At 33.6% G+C, this 27823-nt stretch overlaps 1 protein-coding gene across 3 annotated transcripts in view; it reads left to right on the forward strand.

The window, feature by feature from the left end:
• The window catches only part of LOC118185815 (atos homolog protein A-like), a 110908-nt gene that overhangs the window by 62184 nt on the left and 20901 nt on the right, over positions 1–27823 (forward strand). For all 3 annotated transcript variants that reach the window (XM_085808379.1, XM_085808380.1, XM_085808381.1), the window contains exons 2-6: positions 4158–4363; positions 8662–8834; positions 13399–13524; positions 17406–19647; positions 20817–20881. In XM_085808379.1, coding sequence (XP_085664505.1) covers positions 4158–4363; positions 8662–8834; positions 13399–13524; positions 17406–19647; positions 20817–20881 — 2812 coding nt within the window. The remainder of the gene's footprint in view (positions 1–4157; positions 4364–8661; positions 8835–13398; positions 13525–17405; positions 19648–20816; positions 20882–27823) is intronic.

Here is a 27823-nt window from a genome sequence, read left to right on the forward strand (position 1 = left end):
TCGATTTAAATTACCTGATAGTTTCTGCACCCCCTCCCCCCCAAAATTAAGCTTCGGACAAACCTAGGGATTAACTATAGTATTGAAATTGCTGTTTTAGCGATTAATGCTCTTCCATATTCGGTGAAACAGCCCTTGTTATGGTAGTGTATAGCAGTAGTGGTAGCAATAGTAGTGTTTTTTAATCTTGAAATTATGCGTACCAAACTTAATGTTTTAGTCTTTACATTAATTTGTGAAATTTTCATTATTTTATGATCGTTAAAAACTTAGTCTATTCCTAGTTTTTCCGATTTTTTCCCCTCCAAATCACATATTCGCTCAAGTAGGTAAATCAGCAACGAAATTAAAAGCGCGAAGAATAAGACTTTACGCTGTTGTAACCTAATGATCTACTAATCGTAGTCCTATTGTTATCCACTTCTTAGTTGGGTTAATTGCTATGAATGATTGAATTCACAAATCCAGTGATGCGATAAATAAAGTTTAAAATTGGTGAATGCGAGCAAAGAATAAATTGTGCTAGAGCTCACTGGAGCACGGCGTCGGTACATGTCAGTTTTTAAGATAAATCGGAATTCTAGCTGAAGCATATCGGAGCCGTAAAATGAGAGAGCTGCAGCTATTCTTTTATGTGAATAAATCACAGTTTCAACAGAAAGTTATTTTGATCTCGAACAATGTATTTTAATAATATGTAAACTTTAAAAATCGATACATTTGAGTACATGTTTATCTTTCCCTGAGAAACAAATCCTTTAATTGAGGTTGAGGCTTTTAAGGAAAGAAAAGCCTCACCTACATGTCAGAGCGTTGTTCTTCAGATAGTATAATGAATTTATGAGAACGAGTAAATTTTTCGTTGCAGAAAGTACTCGAAGTGATAACAGTTATTGTGCACGTCCGACGCTAGTGACTTTCTCATGGAAAAAAGCACATGCTGACTTTTTCGAATGATCTAGCCAAATACAAGTGCCGAAAATTGTCACTTATGCAGACGTTTGTTCTCACAGATCAAGCCTCAGATTCGGGCGAAATTTTTTCCCTGTCACATTCAGCTTGAGAGTTAGAATTTCAGCTGGGGATCATAGTCGGAAAGTGTTGGACTCTTTTCTGTGTTTGCATGCTTTCACATTACCATTAAAATTTCCTTCCATACTCTGATATTGTTTCTATCATCTTTATTCTCATTAGTAACGTTTAAACTGATTCAGCTTTTTTCGTTGATGTGTTGAAAACATTTTTTGAAATTGTACATTATTTTTTGTATATTCAGGGCTTAAATTCAGCTCAGCTGTTTTGCAGGTTTTGGGTAATAATGTAATTTCAGCTAGAACTCTAAATAAGACGCGGTCTAAAATATTTTCATTTTACTATTTAACTATTTATCATTCAATTAATTGTATAATAGTTGTTTATCTTTTCATATTTAATTGAATTTTAGTTTTAATTATTTAATTATTGATTATTTTATTATTTATTTTTGTTTTTCTTTCCTGATATCCTTCTGTAGGAATTTCGCACTTCTAACTAGATTGGTAGGGGATTAGATATCTAATTAGATAGATTAGATAGATCTTCTTTTTAGATTGGGGCTTGACTATTAGAGTGTTTGTGTTGTGAATAGTAATAAATGAAGGTTATTTCTAAAGTACATTCTAATTTGGCTATATATGTTTTAAAAAATGGGGAAAAAAGTTCCTTTATAATATTTTAACAATCTCTTCCTTTAGACGTAAAAAAGTTCATTCGAAGCGAGAAAATCAAGGTCTTTTCCTAGGAAGATGAACTTGAGATTTGTCGTCTCCCATCTTGAAACCGGTGATTCAGTTATGGTATTCTTTGCGATCTTTACCCTGTAGAAACCTGTTCCAGTTTTCACTTCTTTTCTTCTGCTCAGAAACTTCAACATTTTGCCAAACTAAGAGTAAAAGCATCGCAAAATAATAGAACTAACTCTAACGTATTTTAGGAAGCTTGACTTTTCAGCCAAATTGCTATTTAAAATAAAGCTTCCGTTTTATAACTTACTCTATGCTGATATTTATAATGCATTGTTCCTCTTTATTCACCCATCATTAAGCCGCGCAAAATGATCTTCATACGATTCTATGCTGTTTATAAACGTTTCGCACAAATATCGTTGCGTAATAAAGGTCTTGCCTCCTCAATGAATTCCGATCATCAACAAACCTTAACCTCCAAACAATGACAGTCAGTGCCGTTAGGGAAGAAGTACAGATAGCTTCATTATCAGTGCAGATAACTCTTCATCAAACAAGGAAACATTCCTTAATACCGCAGCTCCGAAGGGAAAAGAAAATTCAGAAACACATTGCAGAAATAGATAATGTTAAGTGTAAAAAAGGCAGCATTGGAATCGCAGATATTTTCATTGAACTGCCATATTCTACTGCACCCCCCAAAAAAACTATCTCTAATTACATCGAATCATTTATGTATAATCAATCATCTTCGCGAAAGAGGTTGAGTTCCATAATTTTTCGCTTCGATCAACTTAGTTTCCAAATCAAAAATTTTAAAAACTTCAAAAAATTGCCTGATATAGCTAATTTATAGGAAGTCCATTAAATTTTCAGAAAGCATATTTTTAATTCTAATGGATCTATTAAAAATCTAAAACCGGTTATTATATTATATTATTCATAAAATAACATAAAATAATATACACTTCCAGTGCATAACAGGTATTAAAATTGTTATAACGATATGAAAAAATATATGCAAATCCATTATAAACAAAAAAAAAAAAAAAAAAAAAAAAAAATGCTCATACTAATTTACAGTAATACAAATATTTATGTGCGTTTGTAATAATGTTATATCCGTGATCTTGTAATCATCTGTGATGTTGTTAGAACCTTGACTCGACTCTTGCAGTCTAACTTTGTCTGATGAACCTTTTACTTAACAAGTCATTCTTATTTTATATTCGCCCACCAGCGGCCGAGCGGTAAATTCGCTGAACACTGGTAGTTCGGTCCGGTGCATGTATACGAGCTGGTTTCCCTCCACGAAGGCATCCCTCCACTTTAACAGATAGCCCTCGAGGCTTTGCCGTAATCACGTCAAACCACCAACCTTATTTTATATTCTACACAGTCACCTACTCATCATTCTTCTGCGTAATTTCCCTTTATATCCGCAAAATAATTACAGTTTTGTTTCTTCCCAGAGATGAGTTTCCTTTTATCTACATTTCTATTCCAACAGTGGGCTAGTGGGTAAAACTACTGAGAACTATGATGCTTCTTCGAGCTGCCCAGACGGTATAGTGGTTAGGGGAGCCTACTGCGATATTGAAGGGCCCGGGTTCATATCCCGGAGGAGGCATGGATGTAAATTGTCTGTCCTTTCATAGGAAGTAACGGTAGCCGCTTCTTAAGGTGCCTCCACAATAAAATGGCCACTACTTCCGTCCTTAGGAGTGGCCAATGCTGAAAAGGCAAGTGCACGCCGTTCGATTAAATAATAGTTCTTTGATCGAGGTTCAAATCCCGGCGAACCGGGAGATTGCATGAGAGTTTTCAAGATTTTCCCCGTGTTTCAATTTACAATTCAGTTTTCTACGAAAGCATCCCAATCGCCTGGACAGCTGTATCCTTTGCCATATCTGAACGAACAAATTCTACCCTTTCCACTTTCAAACTAGACGGTATGTTAGACTACGAGGTTTTATATAATCGCCATAGTACTTTCTTGATTACAATATTCGATTTTACGTATCTAAGCAGTGTATTGCAGTGATTCATATTGTCTTTTTACCGTTTTTTGTATTATCTAAAAAATTTCTTTTTGTTACATTTCAGAATATGCAACAATCTAACAACTGATCAAACACTATTCTAGATTTTATGAATGACGTGTTTTATGAGTGCCATTTGCCTATTTATTTTTATGACGCTGATTCCATACTGAAACTAATAATGAATTGTTCGCACTTTTTTAATTGAAACTTTATCGTAGCTTCATCTCATATTGTGTTTAAATGTGGAATTATATAAGAAATTCTTTGAAGCACTTTTGAGTCTTTTTTTTTTTTTTTTTTTTTTTTTTTAAAGACTGAGGTTTTCATAGTATATTAGTTATTTATTTGCAGTTTAATGCGCTTTATTTATTTGATTTTTATTTTTTAGGTTCTGTGCCTGATTCCCATGAACCAGAAGGGAAACCTGGTTCCGGCGACGGCAAATCAATACTCCGGAAGTTGTATATTGATTTATGCAATCTTATAGTAGAATCTCGTTGTCCTGGCGTAACAGATCGAGGGTACGGAGCAGGAATTCATTGTCCTCCTCTTTTAGGTTCAAATACTCACTGCTGTGATCTTTCGAAACCGGAGGTAATAATACATTTATATATAGAACTCTGTACATCTTAAGAACTTTTTATTTAAAAAAATATTTAATAAAAAAACTTTCAATAAAACTTAAATAAAATTAATATTCGTTTTCCAATTATAACTTGCGTAACTGTTTTCGCCAGCGAGAGTAGAATTATTTAATTACGTGTAAAATAATGACAACATTGTTTTTTGTTTAAGCGAATTGGTTACTTAGTTTATAGTTCTCTTCCCTGAGATTATTTAGATCGATAAAGTTTTAAGAGAGCTTATGGTACCCATTCCTTTTTATTCAAACATGATAATGTGGTTAGATGTTCAAGAAACGTTTCATGGTCGCATATTCCGTTTGACCTAAAAATGACACAAATCTGGGTACTGTTATACAGTATCATGGATAGAACCTATTTAGAAATATAGTGAGTCTGCATTTAATTTTAACAACGCATATCAGAACTTTTGAAGTTTAGTTTGAAACAAAATTCTGCGTAATATTTCAGAGAATATTGACGCCAGTTGAGATTTTGAGTTAATGTAAACTTCGCAAAAGAATATTTAGGTACCACGTTAAAGAAAAAGATTTTGCAATTAGAGGAAAAGCTCTTTTGATTAACGCGAACGTAAATAAACCGGTTTTTAGACTCATTAATACAAAATCTTAAGAAAAGCTTTATTTGAATGCATAAATTAAATTATAATGGAAGACAAATTAATTTCATTGCTAATTTCAGTATTAAGAAAATTATTCAGTTGCCGTGCAAAATGGGCTAAAAATTTGTTGCTTTGAAATGAAACAAATTTTTTGAGAATCTACATTTGTTTTTTATTAAGTTTATCAATCTATTAAGAACTGACGCAACTATGTGCAGTGAAGTTTAAAAAAAATAAATCATTATTTCCTCATTCTTGGGCAAATGTCTTTCGGTTCTTTTTCTTCATTAGAAATTTTTGCTCTGACGTTATTGTTGCTGTATATATAATTTCATATATTTTTGTGCGACTTTGTTAAGAGGTTTTAATGGTAATGAGACATTTATATAATGCCCAACGTTTACATATATGTGCGTTATGCATCTGATCATCGCAGTGCCATAGCTAAAAATCTTTTGTACTTTCAGTACTTTACTCTCATCTCGTTTTAAATTATCTATGTATAAAAAATTAATTTATTTTACAATTTATGAATACCAAATTGCTTACTCCATAATATAGCTCTTAACTGTTTGACTGTCCCTGCCATTTTTAACAATGATTCCTTGCTTGAAGTTCAATATTTTGCTTTCTTTAGAATTTATGGCTGACATACGAGGCAAAAAGATTAAATTCATTTTCGTCAAAATACTACTCATTTCAAATTTCTTTTATCTTGGTTATGCGATACTTAGCAAATCCAAGCTTTACGTATAGTGTACTTATGTAAGGCACTTCTTTAGCAGTTCAGGCTGTAAAAAACTTTACCTTTTCTAAATTTTAAAACTTACTGTAAAAGTTTTACCTGCAGTAGTTAGTTTTACAGTTGTTTTTCAATTAATACGGATTTAGTTAAACATGACTAGTGAGGAGAATCCGTATATGTCGGGTATGTGGCATGTACCCTGTTAACTTCACCTTTCAGTTGAGCTATGACGGGTGTACAGGAAAGAATTGGTGGAAAAGAATGACACATACTATATCCGAAATCAATCTGCTTCCTACATTGTAATTTACATAGTGGAAGGAATTATTTCAAAGGTCTCAGTAAATTTTTCTGTTAGCTTCATTTGTGGTTCAGGTTATATTCTTGGCAATACTCTATCTCAAACTTTTCTCTAATGGGGACCACTTTTATAAATAAGAATGCTCTGCGGCCCACCTTACTCTTTTCCACCTTCGAAAGTAATTTTTTACGATATGTGACTACCAGTATAATTATATATTTCTATTCATTAAATTTTATATTGTATCAGTCAGTTGAGGTAATAGAAAAAGTTATATTTGTTTTAATAATTCAAGTTTGAATAATCTTTAGCTTAGTAACTAGAAATTAAAGAAATGTTGGGAGTCACATTAATGGCATGTATGAGCATGCCAATTCTTGCACAGCTATTCCATGTTTAGATATATGCTGGTAAGCTGCGATTGCACGTATATCAAGTCGATTTTGATAATTAGTTTTTATTTCAGCTACTGATGAAAATCCTTTCTTACATACATAATTAGAAACAAACTGAATGATAATTTTTAAGCACCATAGTGTTTCGTTTTCTCTGGTAATGAGGTCCTAAAATTAACCATACCTTCTGCTTAGAATTTCATTTTAAGTCCGGTGTCGTTAGAGAGTTCAGTTAACTGCTCTGTTTCATTCAATGACAGTTTGTTATTTTGAGAATCGCAATAGAAAAGATTAAAGAAAACTTGTGAATATTCGTTATGTTAACCACTTCGAAATAAGTTATAGATCGTGACCTCAGAGTTTCGAGATTCGAATATGATGCCATTCATAATTTTTTTTCTTGTAACAATACAATTTACTAAAAAGATCCTAAGATTGAAATCATGTGTAACGTGTATATGAGCCAGTTTCCCTTAGAAAGTCCTCCACGAAGGCATCCCTCCCCTTAGGCAGATAGCCCTCGTGTTCTTTGCCATAATTAAATACACATCAACACACCTAAGGTTGAAATATGGAGGAGACAACAACCTCTTCATTTTCTCATGGGCAGTGAAAACAGTCAAGGAAATTCCCTTTAGGCAGAGATTTAGTTCATTGACTTTTGAGAATATAATGAAATTTTAGGCAGAGATTTAGTTCATTGACTTTTGAGAATATAATGAAATTTGAGGCAGAGATTGAGTTCTACTTTTGAGAATATAATGAAATTTGAGTTCGTTGACTTTTACGAAAGGTGTGCTATTGTACTTAGCTACATGTTATCAGCAAGAAATCCTGGAAAATTATGTTAATTTTGTTTACAAATAGCAGGACATTTGTTCAAATGTTGGAGGCTTCGGACAAGGCCAGGCTTTGAAAATTACTCGTCCACGGACCACAGTTTGAGAAACGCTACTCTGTCTCATTCGTAACGTTTGAAGCGTCACTGATGTGAGCAGACTTATGGTCCTATCGCCTCTGTAATTCGACCCGCAGATCTATAGAACATAGACCAAAGGCGTTTGATACAGTCTTTTCTTCACAATTGCACATAGAAAGAAATCTAAAAAAAGGTCCAAATCGCTGCAGAAAGGGGTTAAGTTTGCTGCGTGCAATCTTCCCAGCGATCAAAACTTTCTTAGTTCTTCTTTCCAGGTATACAAATCACAATGCAATAGACACATTGATTTCGGGTATATGTATCGTTCTTTTTCATCGCTTCTTTCCCGGATACCCTGCATTTCCATAGACCTCTATTCTATGTTTTCGCAAGTTAAGCATCATGGATTTCTTAGTTTTTAAATTTTGCTAATTTTTAAAAGCAGGTTTTCCATTTTCGTTTTACTGATTTTATTAGTAGGTGTTTTGTAATCAAAAATCAGTTTTTAAGAAAAGTTTTTCAATTTCTCGCTTTTTCCTGATTTCAGAATTGAGATCAAAAGTGGTACATTTGTTAACTTAGAACACTTAATTTAATGTTTATTATTAATAAGTTAATGTTTGCTAGTAATAATTAATTTTATTTAGTTAATTTAATGTTTACTATTAGCTTACAGTGAGAGATTTGTAATCAATATATTCCAAGCTAGTAAAAAAGTTCAGAAAAGCTTGAGACCAGTTTGCATTATATGAAAGATCTCAAAATTAATTATCGATGAAATAACCAAATAAGAACAAATAATACATATGTTCTTTTCCGAAAACACAATTTTTTCTTTCATTAGCAAGTTTAAAGACGTCTTGGAAGATTTATCAAGATACTGTCGAAGCTCATTATAACAATCCTTTGTTACTAAAGAAAATGGACGTTATTACGCGTGGTTGCTATAACGAAAGTGAACTTGATATATTCTTATCAGCTGGAGACTTTCTGCACCGGTCGTTGCAATGAGCGGTCATTCTAAATTAACATCGGCTGTAGTATCTCTCATTACTCGGTGTTATACGGAAGTAATCAGACAGTGCAAAACATTTGTGCGAAATTTGATGAATTCTGCATGAAAGTACTTTCAAACTTTAAAAGTACTTTCATGCAGAAGTCAGTAGTGAGAGTGTGCGTTATATGCATTTGTTTTTCAAAATTCCTTGCTCATTTTGCAAATTAACCTATCAAGTTCCTTTTTATACTTTACGGGATAAATATTTTTATACTTTTACACTCTTTCAGTGCCAAAAGCATCAACGACTAGTCCACCGTTTATTACGGGCTTTGAAGAAGAATGTGTTTGAAATTGAAGTCCTGATGCTTCCTGATTGCTGCGAAGAAATGAAATTGTGTGAAAATATTCAAAACAAAGAATATATACTATTAGAGAGATGGTCTATGGATTGTACATACAGGTGAGAAAAATGATGTAATATTAACCTTTTTCTCTGTTGTAGTACATCTCGGCCAACTATAATTTTGATTCTGGCATCGCTGTGTTCTTTCACATTTAAAGTCAGCTGGACCGAACTCAAATTCATCATCGCTTATATACAGTTGAATCCCACTATAATGAAATCCAAGGGAGCGGAAGTTTGTCTCACTATATCCGATTCCATAAGAGAAATGGATTATCTCCCAAAAATATGTAAAAAAAGAATGATAAATCACGAAAAAAAACTAATTAATATTGTCACATGTGCCCAAAAAGATGAATAATAAATCTAATTAAAAAAATCGTATTAAGATTTAATTACGACTACTCTTCCTGTTGCGCGCAGTTACTAAATTCGTTGATTGTTCTTTTCCAGTTTCACTATACGTTAATAATTTTACACGATAATATACCTAACATTAATATCATAGTTTTGGCCTTTCTCTCTAATTGCCTATTTATAACTGTGAATAATTATTTAATTCTCAACAGTATAAAGACACTAAAAGTGAATAACAAAAAGCTGAAGAATTAACCTATAGTTATTACTTAACTTCTGAGATGATTGATAAATGAAGGTGCAATAACTTTTATGAAAAATATTCTATGTCTTGCAAAAGACCTAAATAATGCAGAAACTTTATTCGAAAGACATAACTTAAAGAGCATCTAAACTCAAAACAAATCGATAAGGATAAAAGATCCGTTCCCTAAAATCAACAATATACCCCAAGCCCACATGATTCACTATTTCCTCTTTCCCTGAATAAGGAAAATTCCAAAATTTGTATCATAGCCATTAGCCTTGAATAGAACTCTGCCTAAAAGCTCAATCAACGAAGTATATCAAAGAAAAGCTTAATTGTGGGACCACCAACACCTAATCCAACAACTTAGAAAGGCGACATCCAGATCGTTTCTTACATCTTTCGAAAAAGAGCTGTTACTTCATCGTGCTAGAAGCATGAATTGCGGGTTGGCTGCTGGATTTCCTGCAGCAATTTTCACATGACACTCTGGTGAAAAACGCGGGGCTTTCTCCATTTGAGTCAATATGCGTACATCGGCTTTTTCTCTAATCGTATAGCCGTATATCGGCTTTCTCTCTAATCGTATAGCCGTATATCGGCTTTCTCTCTAATCGTATAGCCGTATATCGGCTTTCTCTCTAATCGTATAGCCGTATATCGGCTTTCTCTCTAATCGTATAGCCGTATATCGGCTTTCTCTCTAATCGTATAACCGTATATCGGCTTTCTCTCTAATCGCGTACTGATAAATTATCTTGGAAGTTGAAGCTGCGACATATTTACGCTTGTGAAACTGCCACTTGCTGGGAAGCAAGTGCTATCTAGCACCTTTTCATGTCATTTTCAAACGTGTAGTCACTGACACAAATGATTGTTTCGCTGTGATTTCTTAAAATTTGTCTCATAGTTCTTGAACACCTTGCATATTATTATGCAATAATTTCTACTCAGCCTGCCTAGAACCTAGCGAATAAAACCGCTGAACACTGCAAGTTCGACCCGTATCTTATCCCAGCGAACGGGCTGGCTTTGTAAGTTTTCTTGGTTCTTCCCATGTGTAAGAATACAAGCCAGTTTCCTTCAAAAAAACTCCTCTACAACGACATTATTTCTTAGGCAGATTGCGCTAAGTTGTTGGTTGACGCAGAAAAACATGTGAAGCTACTGGCTAGGATCTGTACCTAGGCAGTCTTGGCCACGGGGGTGGAAAGACACGAGCCTGGCGGTTTCAGAACCCTGAGACGATCGTTTCATTATGGTCAGATCCAGGGGAATGGCGTAAGTCCTAGAAACGATGGCACCAGTACCTGGTGGGAGCAGTTTGAGGACAAGTGAGACTTCCAGGCGACTAGGTGACGCCTCACAAGTAACACCGAGAATATAGACTGGTGACCGTCGGACCCGGTTCAAAAGTGAGGTAAGGGGGAATTTTAAGAAGTCCGTCGAACCTGGACGCACGGCAAGTGAATTTGTGTCTTCCCATGTGATTTTTGGATGGACTACTACACCTTGCCTAATATGGGGGTATTCAGCTGGGACTCAAGCCCGTGTAGTTGCATTCAGTAGCAGGAGTTTTACTATGGCATTAGCTCTCTAGGGGGAAAAAACTGGACTATGGAGGGATTGGCTGTAAGTCTCCAAACTAAGGTATCGGTAGCGGTCAAGGTTAGCCGTTCGATCCGTATTCCATGTAAACCCTTTAGTGTGGAGCTTCCCGCGTAGTACTGTCGAGGGGGGGGGGTTATTATCGACAAACAGTAAGAGTGTCAGGCTTAAAAACTACAGCCACACCCTTCCATAAGACCGAGAATATGGAGTGGTGACCCCGAGATCCCGGTCGTATTGGTTGGGAGGTGAAACTTTTAAAGCTGTCGCCGGTGAGTGTGTGACTGGTTGCAATTAACGTGTAACTCCATACTTTGACATTCTTAGTACTAGAGTAACTAGAGGCATAAAATTCACAGACCCGGCTCCTACTACCCAAAACAGCAACTTATGCTGTCCCGAAGGGTAGAGGGTATGCCATCCGGGTAGGTAGCTCGATGGGAAAAAACAGTTTCTATAAACACCACAACCTTCGCGAGCTTCGTGCCCGACGGGAGAGGTGAAGCAGGTGTAGCGTCGGAAGTAAGAGAGTTCAAAATTAATAAATTCACCTTTCTTTGAGTGAGATCCCAGGGGTGCTTGGCAAGTGAACTTTCAAAACTCTCCGAGGAGCTATATATGCAAGGCCACCTCCCGTCAAATACGGAGGTAAAGGAGTAAACATATGTAGTGCCTGAAGGTGGAGCACGTAGGAAAAATTATTATTATTGCTGTAATCTATTAAACCGTAACTCCTATTTCTGATATTTTCTGAAAGTTTTCCAATGTATTTATTTTCATTTTTGGTTAATTCCAAGTCACGAATAAGATTATTGACCTCTGACTGCGTGATCACATGAAGTATTAGAAATTCCTCTGATTGTAGAATATAATATGTGTCCATTTCCATGTTTATTACTTCTTGTTGGAATTTCTAGTTCTTCATTCAAAATACAGTTTACAGGTGGCTTGGCATATCAAAACCATATATCACTGTGAAGTACTGAAGTGATTGCGAGATCTATGCTGTGATACTGCCACATACCTTTGCATCGTTAATTTAATTTCTTTTATTGCTGGCGGGCTACAAAGTAATAATTTCTAATGTGATTATTCCAAGTCACTGGTATCGGAAAATGTAGCAATGCTTTCTTTCCTGACATCTTTTCACAGCTGAATCGAGTAATTTTCTGAGCACCACGTTCAGTGTTCATGCTTTCATCCTTATCACCAATTTGGCATGTCATAATGTCTGTAGATTGTTCGAATTACAAGGGTTATATGCTTTTTGTGTTTAACACTCAAAATTTATTTGATCGCTTATATAAAACCATTTACATTACAATACACACATTTACGTGTTTTTGTGATTTTTATAAACATCTGTTCGTGAATTCGTTATATGCTGCATTGATCGATGTTATAATTGAATGAATGCTCTGTGTTAGATTGTTTTCGTATTGCATCTAAACTTCTGAGGTTGGTTTCCTCAGCAGCATCCATGTGTAACTTGTATACGAGTTTTACCTTACTTGTATACGATAGTTTTACCTTACTTTAGAAGGTCCTCCACAAAGGCATTCATTTCCTTAGGCAGATAGCTCTAGGGTATTTTGCTATAATCAAATAAAACTAAACCAGACCTCAACAAGATCAGTATCGGTCACAGAATTTTATGTCAATTATCCGCATTCCGAAAGTAGTTAAAGAGTCACAATGTGTCACACGGAAGACATGAAGCACAAATATTTATGAACTTAAAACCGATTTTTTATTATTATTATGGCCTCATTACGTTGTGTTCCATATGAATTTTACATACTTAAATCTATTTATAACTCAAGCGTTTTAATTCATTAAAACATTTACATTAATTTAGATATTAAGAAAACATGAGGATTCTAGTATAGATTTCCCTCAAATTTCTGTGAACTAGTGATACAAAACGTTGGAGGCGTACGAAGGTTGCTCGCATTAAGTCCTGTTGTGTCGAAACTGCGTAGGCTGATTTTACGTAATTAGCTGCATTTTATCAAAGCGTACTTTCAGAGTATTTGTGCTATACGTAGGTGGGTTATTTGTGTATGCATTTAAATACGCACTTCGAAACAAGGAATTAAAATTATAAACTCAATTTTTGATTCATATCAAATGTCTTTTCAAGTAGGAAAACTTTTAAATCTGGGATGAACAGGCATACAGAGACAATTTGAAGCCTATTTAATTGTTTCATTTATCAGATCAACAAGTTATGGGAGCATCCTAAATATTATTATATCAATAAAAATGCTTTTTTTTTTATTTCAGAGCCTTCTTTATAAATCCCTTTCTATAAACGTGATCATTTATATAATTTGTTCTTAATTTAAAAATCAACATCAACATTTAGAAAAAATTAATTTTTTTAATGAAACTACTTGCATTTTTCAGCCAAACACAGTCTGCCATAGATGTGAGTCAACTCCTCAGAGCCGTTCGTTCTTTTTTATATTTCTCCCAAATAAGTGCCTGGTTAAGTTCCACTAGAGGAAAATCTCCATCGAATATTTATTATTGGTAAGTTAGTATAATAATTTGCATTCACCCGCTTCGTTCCTTACTGGAATATTACTTTAATATATTGAGAAGAATTTCATTCATTACCATCACGCAATATTTCTTACATCATTATGTACTTTATTTTTCTAATGAATATTGACCAGAAAATTGTTTTTTTCGATCATGTTGTGGATATAATTAGGTAGCTAGGAAAATATTGATAATTATTTATTTTTACGTACTTGGTTAGTTTAGGCTACTTACTTGCACCTTAAGCTAAAATATACCTTTTAGTGAAATTTGAAATACTACACTGTTGATCAGCACTTATTAGTAGTATCTTCTGTTGCGCAGACAAATTTACTTTAAATGAAGAGAAATGTTTTACTTTTTTAATGTGTAAGCATATATATTTAATTTTCTGAGCTTATACAACCATTTTCATATGTAGAGAAGACGAAAAGTGAATAACTGAGAAACAAAAGTTCTAATTTAAGCAACTTATTAAGTGGTTAACTATTAATTATTTTGCATTTACTAACCGAGTAAATTAAGCAAGCGCATTAATTACGTTAGATTAACAAACCTGATACTTTATTACGCAATGAATTAGAATACACTTAAAATATAGGAAATAAGATTTACTTTGTTAAAATGTTCTGTGAATTTTTAGAAGATTAATTTAAGCAATCTTTGCAAGTGTAAAGATACTGTTTGCCTTTTCTAAGCAACATTTGCAAGTGTAAAGATACTATTAGCCTTTTCTAAGCAACATTTTCAAGTGTAAAGATACTGTTAGCCTTTTCTATATATATACCAGGGGTGGCCAACCTGCGGCTTGCGAGCTACATGCGGCTCTTTGAAGGCTTACTTGTGGCTCTCGATAAATGTACCCCAGTTCCCTTTTCATTTTTGTGTTGTTATATTTTTAAAAATTATTATCGTTTCGTATGTGTTTCAAAACGTCTTTTAAATTACAGACAACACATATGAAAGACTAAGTGCAACGTTGTAACAAATTTCATTTCCGTCCATCGTTTCTTGATTTTTTTCTGAATCCATTTGAAATTAACATAATTCAAGGTGAGTTTTCCGTTTCCAATATGATTATGACCCAAAAAGCGTCTGGAGAATTGGAATTAATAGATATGCAAGAAGATCAAGGTCTACAGTTAAAATATAAATCGACACCAATTACTGAATTTTGTGCCAGAATCGAAGTATCCTGAATTAAAAAAGCTGCTTGTCGAATTATTTCAATATTTGGAACAACGTACTTTTGTGAATCATTTTATTCCACTTTAAAATGCGTGAAATCCAAACACCGATCAGTGTTAACTAACAAGCATCTCAAAGAATTACTGAGAAGTGCTGTCACCAATTATTCACCAAATTTTAAAGAATTATCAAAAGAAGTAAAATAAATGTGTTTAATTTTTAATATTTAAATTCAATACACATATTTTGTACTTTTATTTATATATTTTCAATAAATATAATTGTTGTAAAAAAATGTAAAAAAAAATAACTTTTTTGGCATACCTTTTAAATACGTATTTAATTGCGGCTCGCAAAAAATTTCAAATTTTGAAATATGGCTCGGACTATCAATGAGCTTGGCCACCCCTGACATATACTATTTGCACTGATTCCATTTTATGAAGTCTGGTTTAAGGTTTGTGACACAAGTAAAGGTATTTTTCTTTGATTTTTTGTAAAAAAAAAAAAAAAAAAAGGAGCAATCCGTTTTTTGCTGGGCGGTTTTTCCCAAGAACACAAGCTTTTTCTTCCATCGTGTAGCTCTGTTATCGGGTTCTCTCATCCTTGTAGTTCTTCAAAGTGCGCGTATCGTATCGTCCGCTAGTACGCTGATTAAAAATTTGCACCTTTCCCCTCCCTATGTTGTCATAAAAAGACTCCACATTTAGTTATTTTCTAAACTGTAACCAAACTTTTGCTTTTCGTTTTGCTGCTTTTCAAGCATGAGTCCTCTCTCTTATGTAGACCAACTGACCTTTTGCAACGCTCATTACCCAGGCACTCAACATGCGATAAGGCTGCTGTCTGAAACAGTAGTCTCAAACTGACAATTACGCTTAAGTTAATTAGCATTATAATGACTTTAATTATTATGGCAATAATTTGAAGAAAATTAAAACTGTTAATGATTTTGAGTCCAATTTACATTTTTATTGCCATTAAAAATGAACGTCAATAACGCCCTAGATAATCTTTTATAAAGGTAATTAATTTACAATGTGATATAAATCTTATTCAAAGATTTGAAGGTACATATTAACCTTTTTCCTCACTCTTAGTCAGAGATAAATACTCTTAGTTACGAATTTTTGCAATAAGAATAATCGCTTTGTTTGGAAATGCTGTATTCGATCAGTTTTTTGAGAAGTTGGAAGTTATTATGTCTAAAAACAACAGACTGACAAATGAGCATCTGCAGTTCATGATAAAGATAGTTTTTTTTTTTTTGTAATTTTTCTTCGAGATTATTAATTTCATCAAAACTGAAATGCCATGAGGTGTTGTAGCTGAAAGTTTTTGGAAGAAATTAAAGTTCATAATTATTTACTCACAATTATGTATTTTTTTCGTATGCGTCAAAGAAAGGTTTTATAAACAAAAAAAAAACTATAGTAGGTTTTCATTATTTATTCTCAAGTTTTGTCTCACTTGGAAAATTTTCGTAATTTATATATTTTTAGTTTAAATAAGTTATTTAGGGGTAATAACTTACTTTTGACTTACTAGTTCAACATATAATCTGAAATAAGTATCAGACAGAAAATTTAATATATAGCTAACAATAAGCTTGAATTAAAAAATATAACCAACAGTGAAATTTTGCAGATTCTAGTCGTTAGATTTCAGACAGAAAATAAATATATAAACTGGAATTGTTTCTTTGCATAATTATTATTCTTAATCATGTATGTTTAGATAACTATTTAAAAAATTAGTTTAATTTAAATTTAGTTTAAATATTTTTTGTTAAAGAACTTCTTATTTTGATAAAAGTAAATAAATAAAAATTCTGCTCTTCAGCTGCTTTCAGTTTGTGCATTCGGCCGGCATGCAATTTGAGTCTGAGCCTAATGGCCTGAAATACAAAATTTCAACATTGTTCCGTTGAACCTCTTTCAACCCAAGATACAGCCACTCTCAACCTTACTCATTTGTTCATCTGTGCTTAAATCTTATGTCAAGGCAGTATTTCATTCCGTGCAACATTACAGTCTGTACGGATTGTAATATTGTTTTGATATCAAATTCACAAAACTATAATCCTCTCTCTCACAAACCTTCTTATATTCGACCTTTTCTCTTTATTAGAGTGAAGTACCGTTTGCATTACCAGTCTTTTGTGCACTTTTCCTGGTAAAAATTCGCAAAATGGCCTAGATTTTTTTTAAAAACGATTTGCATATTTTTTCTTATATTTATTCGCTTGCATAATTTCATCCATATCGATAGAATGTCGAAATTTTATTTTCAAGCTAATCAATTAATATATATATATACAGAATTTATACCCATGGACATTACCATCTGATTACTGTGTATGTGATATTTAAAAAAAAATAATAGATAAATATTTTAACATTTAAAATTTTCTCTAACATGCAAGGAATTTAAATTTAGTTACAATCTAGTGCTTAAAATATTCGCTTCAGAATCATATAGACGTACCATATACTGTAATGAAAATTTCTCCAAAGAAAGCTTAATCTTTTTATAATTTTATAACTACTTATATTTTGTTATCTTTATTTATTAGAATTATTTTATTGTGTATAACAATAAAATAATATTTTTATCAATTTTCATTTTCTGTTGCCTAATGTTTTGCTGTTATTAATATATAAATATCTTTTCCTCTACAGGATAAAACTTTCTGCAGATGTTACAACAGTGTTCGAATGCGAACCAGACCTACATTCCTTTCCAGTGTGTAGAATTAGTGAAGGGTTATATGGAACTATCAGAGTGCAGTACCGAGCAAGAGCTCAGTATATACCCATAATTCCTTGTTCTAAGCATCCTCCGCTGAATGGATATCCTCTTAGAGCATTAGCGGAAGATTCAGAGTTACGCCAAACCATTTCTTCTGATGAATCTCTTAAACAGATTTTGAAATCTTATGATTCGCAACCTCAAACAGCCTTAAATGTAAATGACTGCATGATTGAGACATCCAATAATGATATCAATATCTTAATTTCTCAACCTACTCATCTGAAAGCATTCCCAACAGATGCTTCTAATACGACGGCTAAACGAATTCTGAAGCATTCGAACAGCCAAAGTAAGACACCAAATGTTTACAATACTGTGCCGAAAATTTCTCAGGGTAAGAGGGCAAATGAGTTGTTAAATGTTGCATCCAAATCTAAAGCTACAAATAAACGTTTTCAAAGTATTTATTCAAGAAATCCTAGTCAAGAAAATTTATCCTTTGATAAATTCCCACCTTCCAAGCATTTATGTAGGGAAAAATTAAAAAGAGCGAATGAGTCATCAGTATGTTGCAATAGACTGTGTTATTCGAGTACATTGCAATCGTCTTTAAGTAGTTCCCTTAAGTGTCATTTGGCGGGTAATTTAGGAAATTCTGAAACTGTGCAATCCTTGGAAATTAATCCTCAGCAGTGTGTTCTAAATGCAACAAAAATTAGCTCCTCTTCAGAGGAAATCAGTTTATCAGAAGAAAAAAGAAGTGTTCAAAATGAGATTCTTTCACCTTTCCAGGAAAATTCTCAAAACAGTGAAGTCGATAAAGATCTCATTCATGACGTCTGTAAGCCAAATACACCTTGTCTTTCATCGAAAATTTGTGGAAACGTTAATGTATCTCCCCTTAACATCAAACATGTACAAAAAAGTACAAATTTTCCAGAAACTGTTCATGTACTTAGTCATTGTGCACAAAAGAAACGTCGCAAACGCAAAGCAAGCAGTATCTCAAGGAAGGTAAAATTTCAGAGGATCAGTGATGTCTCTGAACGTATAGAACTTCATACTGAATCAGCTGTTACATCTCTATCACATGAAAGAATTAATTCCAATGACTTTGATAACTTACAACTCAATGCAACTGATGCAACAGAGAAAATAATATCAAAACAGTTAAATTCATGCAGAACCGAAGATCAAATGGAATACTCATATAGTTTTTGCTTAAATCCAAATGCTCTAGCAGATAATGAAGCTAATGTAAAAAATGAGATATTAGACTTAAATCACGAAATACATACTTCTAGTAGCAAATGTGAAGTGCCTAATAAAATTTCCAATCACGTTTTGTCTGTGCGAAATAATAAAACTTCTTTGAAGCTTTCTCATAATTTGTTGAAACTTTCCCTAAAGCGCAGAGAATCATTAAAGTGTGTTAAGACAAGGAATATCTCCCTTAAGAATTTAAGATCTAGTGTTAGTAAATTTACCCCTTGCAAACATTCTAATGTAGACTATGATCAAAGTGTACAATTGAGCAATAGTACAAATATTTTACAGAATATAGGTATCTCTGAAGAACATAAGGCTTTCGATCCTTCCTGTAAAACTGATGATAATTCTACCCATCTATGTATGGAAACAGAACAGAGTTCTAAGCTGAAGAATGCAGCCTTGAAATATAAATCAAAGATATCACGGGAATGCTCAGTATCGAGCAACTGTCACTCATGTCACCGAAATAAATGTAGCAGTCCTAAAAGGAAATCTCAGGATTTTAAACAAAAATGTCAAATGAGTAGTATAAGAAAGTTGGCAACTGAGTCGCTTCAGTTTGGTAAAGCATTGAGGCCTGCTGATACCTCAGGGCAAAATATAAAAGTACATAAAAAATCATTGTCCAAGAGGCAAAAGCTTGATAAAGTCAATACTCTTAAAAGTACTAGTCAAACTTTTACTGCAGTAGCTGCTCAAAATAAAGCATGTCTTTCAAGCATTCGTGGGCAGCCAAATATTTTACTTAAAAGACACGCTAAACTTAAAATGTTGGATGCACAGAACTTTCAGCGCACTCAAAGATGTGCTCCAAAACAAATCCTTAAAGATATGAAAAATACTCACGTCAACTTACCTCAAACTTCTCAGAGTACTTCTCTATCAAATCAGGTCATGGTAGGTATGATTTAAATAGTAATAACTGTTAACAACTAGTGTATACGTAATACTTTTAAATGCAAAAAAAGTTTATCTTTTACTTCATGTTATACAGGGGGGGAAATAGACTTCTAATAAGTGTATAGAATCTTCGTGTTCTTTTTGGTAGCTTACAACGTGGACAACGTGGTACAAGACAAAGTAGCGAATGCTTGTTATGTCTTTGAAGAATAAATACTGCAGAAGAAGGTTTTAAATAACCTTTTTTATTTGAACTAAAATAAAATAGATGCACGCACTTGGTGCTCACAATTCACCGCCACTTGTGGCTAACTCAATTGACAGAAAATAAAAATGTAAAATGCACATTAAATTAAGAGGGCTAACGACTGGCTCCTTAATTTGACATAACGCCGATCCTAGAAATATCAGTATGAACTGAAAGGTGTTTAACACCGACTAGAGAGCTAATTTCAAACTAGCAGCATAAACATCGGAACTAACTCCGCTACTCTTGAAACGCAGCTTATGAAACACGCTTAGATTAGCACCTTCGTCATTACAAATTTACATTCCGGAAGGAAACTGAAAAGAGGAAAGGAAATTAAAACTAAAAATAATTGGTAGGAATAAAATGAAGTCCTAACAAGTGAATGTGCTTTCTATTTTTTAATTATTCAAAATTTCTGTAATAATTTTAAATAAAATAAGCAGCATTTTAAAATTGTTTATTCTGTAGCAGAAAATTGTCTATACTAAATTTTTGCATTCAACTAAACTGGTAATATTTTGTGTTTTTGGTAAAACTCAACAGCAGATATTGTAAGCATATTTGCATTAACTAGTCTAGCTTCTTGAGATGCTTTCCATATTTATTGCATTGTTCAGTTCAATGATTGACATCACAGTGCTGAAGTTTAATATTTTGCGCTGTCATAAATTATGGGAGATATTGCAATTTGAATCAATATTTATCTTAAAAGTTCCGAAATTTGCTTTACATGCTGCTTAGGTAGTAATTTTAAATGTGAATTGTATGCAAGCCACAGATTACTGCGTCAAATAGCCCTTTTAAAACAAATATTAGATTATAAGATAAGCTTTTATATATCTAATAGTTTTTACTGTGACTTTGAATAAAAATATTGGGCCGCGTGCTGATATTAAATTATTAATTTTTATTTCAGATTTCATCGCATGTTGAATCGCAGGGGAACTCCATTTTAACCGGTGATGTTTCTGATATGTGCTCGTAAGCCTGACCTTTTATTGTCCACCGCATGCTAAATTTTAAATTGAATTTTGCATAGCAGATTGTTTTATTTTTGTCTATAAAATTATAACTTAAGTACAATGAAGAAAGTATATTGAATCTAAAATTAATCAGTTTCCATAAACTATTGTTACAACTGCATAAAAATCATAACTTATGTATCTATTTATTTCAATTTACATTTAAATGCAAGGCTATTTATTGTACCTTGTGTGCACCACAATTGTGGGATAGACAGTCGTCTAATGAGTGTAGTGAAATGTCTGGTTGAAATGTTCTTGACAGAAATACACTATCCTCCAAATAATGAACAGCATGTTTTTGTGTCTAATTTGAGAATAAAGCAATATAGAAACAAGACATTTGCAGGACATGTTCACTAAATAGTTCTTTAATGAATGCGATATAGAATGTTTAAAGTTCAACACAAACATGAATTACAACAAAACCTGAACTCTTGGCAGAGAAGTCCAGTCTTGGAGAAACAGTATATCACAAATTTTTAGGGAAAATGGGGTGGTAAGATTACAAAAATGGCTTCTAATAAAGAATGTGTCCAATCCTAGCTGCAGTACATTGGCGACAGCGACTTTTCATGCTCTCAATTAAGTTGTCGGTCAGTGAAATGGGAAGCAACGACCAGACACGGAGTAAATCTTTTTCAAGCTTATCTAATAACCTTGGAGGAGGACTTAAAGCAGCAATCTGTCTCCTAAGGTAATCCCGAAGATGCTGTATAGGATTCAGGTCTGGGGATTGAGATGACCATTCCATCTGCTCCATGACCCTCCAGATAGTTTTCAGTAACCCGAGCTCGGTGCGGTCACGCATTGTCGTCCTTCAAAAGAAATCCAGGACAAATAGCGGCGGACATATTGATCAAGGATTTCGTCGCCACATCTCACACCAGTCAAAATTCCTCCTTGGAACACATGCAGGTCAGTATGACCGCTGAGAGAGATCCCAACCCAAATCATTATTCCACCAATTCTGTAACTGTGTCTTTCCACAATGTGGGATTGGTTGTATCTGGTGTGTTGTTCACTCCAGATCAGCTCACGACCTGAATTACTCTCTCATGTGAACCTGGACTCGTCCTTGAAGAGAAAAGTTGCCCATTGTTGACTCTTCCAGGAGACGTGTTCTCTTACGCAACATAAACGGGCACCTCTGTATCTTCGTGAGAAAGAGACACAACTGGTCGTCTTGCATACAGACCTGTATTTTGCAGGCATCTACGCACTGTAGTAAGTGAGATTCTTGTTCCTATTGCCACTAAATGATCTACTATGAGGCACATTAATGTTTCTTCTCCTTCGGCCGAAAGAGCTAAATAACGGTCTTTCGCAGCATAGAATCCTCGAATTCAAACTGATTCCATAGTCGGTGGACCACACTACGAGAGACATCGGAGACGACTAGCAGCATCAGCTTGTGACATTCTCATTTCCATCCATCTGATCTCCCGCCATCTCACCGAATCGGGCAAACGATTTCTCCTGGATATTGTTCAGGAAAGTTTAATAAAAACTGAAGATCAATACTCGTGAACAAATTACAATTTTTGCTCCAACTTCTATATAAGTATTCGTTTCTATAAAATAAAAAGTTGTAGCTATTGTTTTTGCATATATTTTCTTCTATGACATATATTCTATTTCTTCTATGACATATATTCTATGACAGTAACTTCGTTACTGTCACGAATATGAACTCTGAATTTAAACGTTACTGACATGTTTGTAGTGGTGACTTTGAAAAGCATGTTATTCCTTAACTTTTCGAGGGCAGTGTATATAAATAATAAATCCTATGCTTATCAAAAATTGTTATATATTCATTTTGTATATGTATGTGGAATCTTACTTATAAGCAAGGTTTTCAACTTCATGAAGATGTAAATTCTAGCAAACACCATTCTTAAAATGAAAGCATATTTTGATCACCCCTGCAGGAATTGGGCAGTGAAACTGAAATGCTTAACAGCATTCCAGCTTTTAAGCCAACATGTGCACATTCATTTGGAAACCTTGGATGATTTCTAATTATAGCATCAAAGTATGGAGTTAGAACTTTAGCAGTATTAGAACTTTCAAACTTCGAAAATTATAGGACATAAAAAAAGGGGACTTTTCAGAGCTCCAAAGAGGATAAATTATTAGTGGTCGCTTAACTGGTTACCTCTCGCTAAGTTAGCAGATAGTTGTAAGATACCAAGGGTCACAGTACCAAGAATATGTTTGTGCACACAGAAAATCAAAGAATTTTGTCTATTCGGAATAACTGCCCAGGTTGGGGAAAGTTATCTGGAAAGGATGTTAATGTTAAAGAGAATTGTAATGAAAAACATAAGACAACAGCAATTCAAATTATGAGTGAACTAATATTCCTCTAAATTCATTCATTTCTATTAAATGTGGTTGTTGTAAGCTTAACAGAGTTAATATTCACGGTCGAACAGAAAACTTATTACCAGCGTCAATGCTAAATGCCTGTTTGAGTTGTGTCAGGACTCCAAAACTTTGACAGCACATTATCCAAAATGTGTATTGTTCAGCTATAATTCTACTTTCAAAGCCCCACAAATGGAAGATTTCTCTAAAGCACATGATTAGGACTGTTTAGTGCTGAGTAAGCATAAAGGTGGACAGGTTACTATGTGGGCCGCAGTATCTAAGGGGAACGCCATTCTTCTTGAAGATCACATCACTTTGAGAGATGGTCTGTGATGCAAGTTCACATTTGTTCAAACTTTGTATTCTGAAAGTTGTACTTTGTGTGAGGATGGCAATGCACTAACTCACACCTCAAAACTGGTGACAGAGTGCTTTCATGTATATGAAGATGAGCTTCAGTATATCTTCAACATCCAGTACAATTTATTCATCTCAAATTGATTATCAGATTGAACGTAAAATGTATATATCGGGGGTTATTCTAGAGGATGAAGTTGGAAAAGTGTTCCCTTCTCCACAATCACAAAATGAAGTTACCGCTGTTTTTCAAAGAAGGTTGTTGTTAAAGTATCTTTAATAATTAAACAAAACTAGTATCGCTGGTTTCCAAGCAAACTCGCTGCGATATTGATCTCCAAAAGAAGGCCTACACCCTACCACTTTTCGAAATTTTGTGAGCCGTCTGAGTATATTTTTTATCTGATGGTTAGCCCCACAGCTCTGACGTCTGTTTCTTTGGTTCCGACGTTGTTTAACGAGATGGCAATCATGTAATGCGAGAAACATAAAAAGATATCAGTCACTCTTTTGAAATGACATCAGTCATCTTAAATGAATGAGCACTTCTGTTTTTTTGTTTAGCGTAATAATTTCGAATGCTTTTCAATCCTTACAAGAAAATTCCAGATTATTTTACCTGGAGGAAAGGAGAAAATCGTATGTCATCTTTAGTCAAAGCTGTCAGAGCTTTTCTGAAACTTCGGTTTGAGATGAAAGTGTTTCAGTTTCCTTCTCCAACGCCATAAAGCTTTGTAACAGAGAGACGAGAATATTGCAGATGCAATTTATTTGCGAGTAGCCTTATTGCATTTCTTGCTAGACTTGGAATATACTTTATCTTAAATTATTCACTACCCACACAAATACAGTACGGAATGCTTCTTTCGAAAATTCCCTCTTTCAGTGTCTTTATTATATGAAAATAAATGTACCTGAATTCATAAATGAAATTATCAAGAGTAATTTACCACATTATATAATTCCACTACGTGATCCTTTTGTAAAAAGCGGGAATTTGTTCTTGAGGTTGTTCTTAAGGTATTCAGTCCCACGGCAAATTATTCGTATCATGGATGGGATTAAATTACTTGTAGCATGTGTCAAGGAGAATACGGCAGATTGTTTAATTCGGATCCGCAAATCCTGAATGCCCCTGATCTTCTATAGCGCATACTTTGTCTTTTCTGAAGTAGCGGAAGAAAGATGCCAACAGAATGATATCGTGTGATTGTGGTAGCCAGGGATTTGAACCACAAGCTTGCTAGGAGCGATTGCATCCGATGTCTTTCGCATGTCTAATTATAGCGTCTCGCCAGTTTGGTGCCTTTTCACTTCACATCGGATTCAGTAAACTACAGAATCACAAGTTTTTTTATCAGCTTGTGCCGTTTTGCATTTCTTAAGACTGATGCTGTGCGCATATCGAGACCATCTGGGAAAAATTACCTCGAAAATAACGATATGTTAACATTATACAGCCTTAAAATGTGAAAAACATTAGTTACGAATTTTGATGGTTTTTTTAAGTGGGATTCTTTTTTAAGCGAAATATTTTGTATAATTTCCATGGTTCACGGAAAGGAAAAGGAAAAGATTTCAGAAAAAGATTCGCTGTATAATTTTTGTGCCGGCATTTATACGATCAGTTTCACCATCGTGAATGGGAAGTTTCATACAAAAATCTAACTTCTTACACAGTTCCCGGCTATCCAAAAGTCCAATTTAGTATTGTATGAATTGTGTTATAATGAGTTAATAACAAAAACAAATCTGCATATTTATGTACAAAATTCATGCGGAGGTATAAGAATTTTCTAATTTAGATTGCTTTCAGTGCCTATTTCTAACAGATCTTGATAAGATTTAGTGAGAATTACTGAACACAACTTGCTTATTTTGAAGATTGATGACTCAAAATTCAGTCAAATAGTAATTGTATTAATTTCGCATGCGGCCTTTTCAAAATTATTAGCAACTGATACATTTGCGAATTGGACGCGTGATAAATGGAAGTTTCTGTTTCTAATTTCTTAAAGCTTAAGAAACATTTTCCTGCTGGTCTGCTCCTTGAAAAGACACTATACAAAAGGCTCAGTTTTGTATTTGTAGTGCATCCTTACTTTCCACTGCTGGAATTGCTTTCTTAAAATTTTCTCCTTTATTTTGGGAAACTGTAATTCGAAGTACATGTTTAGCATCAATATTTAAGGAATTAAAACCTGTAGCCACCTTTTCTGAGCACCCTATATGAATTTTATTGTTTCGAAGAAAGCTGAATTCGGATGGATGCAAGATAAAGAAATGTTAAAAAAATAAAGCCTTATAGAGCTTACATAAAATGATTATAGCTGCGAGGCTGCCTCCAAGAAGAGTCTAGGACTGTTAGTGAAATTAATAATCATCTGAAATAATACCTAAGGTTTTTACGCTATTGAACAAAATGAAATGCAACGTAAAACGCGATGCATAATTTATTTTTGCATAATTTACAAATTTATTTTATTAATGGGTAATTTCTACATAATTTACTAATTAAGTACTTCAGTACTAAAATATTTGTTGAACAAAATTCCTTTCCTATCAGATTGAAAGTTTATGCTCAAAATTCTTCATTTAAATTATTTTCTTTGAACAAGAAATTACAAGAAGGGAATACACTCTGAAAACCGACATCTTTTTTAAATTGCAGTTATCAATAAAGAAAAATTAAATTATTTTTGGTGTAATAGCATAACTTTTAAGGTAAAAACAGGATGTTCCATGAAGACTGCCTAAACTCTGCATGCGTCAATGCGAACCGCATACTTCGTTATGCAAAGTGGACATTTTGAACATCTTTCTATTTGAAATATGTGCAAGTTTCATAAATTCATTCAGTTTTTATAAATTTCCAGTGATATTCCAATTTCCAGTGAAGTTTTTTTTATTTCTTGGGCCGGATATGACGTCATACTTTTCTTTCTCATTTATCTCGAAAACCATGGGTCATACAGGTACAGTTCTTTGGGCATTTTTTATGTATTCCAAGCCAATAATCTGGCTGCGCAGGTCTTTATGGAATACCCTGTATGTTCTATATTTTAAAAATTAATCATAGTTCATTGAGAAGCCTGCTTTTTTTTTTGTGGCAGCAAAACTAATTTTGTGTTCATGAAGGCAGTTGTCAGATAGATATTATTGATGAATTAATGCATAAATAATTTAATTAATGTATAATTTAATTGAACCTCAGATTATTCATTTAATTAATGCATCATTTAATTTAATCTCAAATTAGTTCATTTAATTAATGAACATTAATTAACGCATTTAATTTAAATTAACGTATCATGGCATTAATTAAATTAACGGATTTAATTAACGCATAATTTAATTTTACCGCAAATGTGACCGCATATATTTCTATACCACGCATATATTTCTATACCACGAAATATAGCCATACGGTGACCAACTTCGTATGTTAAACTGAGTGGATTGAGTATCAAAAGTTAATAAAACGTACGTATATAAACGAGATGATGGCCTACACAAAACTGGCTACACACTAGACAAAATTACTGAAGGTGTATTCTAGAAAGACAAAATAGCTGGCTAATGACAGTTTGTTGTGACTGGACAATTGAAAGGAACCAGAACGAAGGCATTTGTTCGGAATATGAAAAAATTAATCCAGTTCTTCATTTGACGAACAGTTTGACTAAAATGTTTTCTACTGTATAGGTAAAACAAAAATTATTAAAACAGTAAAATGAACAAAATCCATTACTCCTAATCAGATTTAAATAGAATAAATGCAAACCGTCTTCTGACAAACTAAATTATTATCATTTATTGATTCTATGTAAGACTCAGAAATATGCTGTTCTTTTAAGTGTTTTCGAAATACCGAAGATTCATTAAAAACCGAGTGGCAAGAGCTATGGAATTCTAGTGATTTCTTCTTAGCAAGTATTTGATAGGAAATTACCATGAGAAAGCCATTTAGAAGAGCTTCTTGCCGTAGAATAAAAGCTATAAAATGGTCTGCCATATCAGTCTAATTACCCACTGTATCTAAAATGAATGAATGAGCTGAAATTTTGTATTCTATTTTTCATAAATATGCTACACTTCTTTATTTCTTAAGAAATTTCGAGCTTCTGCTGAAAAGTATGCATTCAGTCTTCTCAGTTAATTGAAAAGT

The sequence above is a fragment of the Stegodyphus dumicola genome, chromosome X1, assembly GCF_044657685.1.
Source record: "Stegodyphus dumicola isolate Sdum_Otavi_A_Nest chromosome X1, ASM4465768v1".
NCBI classification, from domain to species: domain Eukaryota; kingdom Metazoa; phylum Arthropoda; class Arachnida; order Araneae; family Eresidae; genus Stegodyphus; species Stegodyphus dumicola.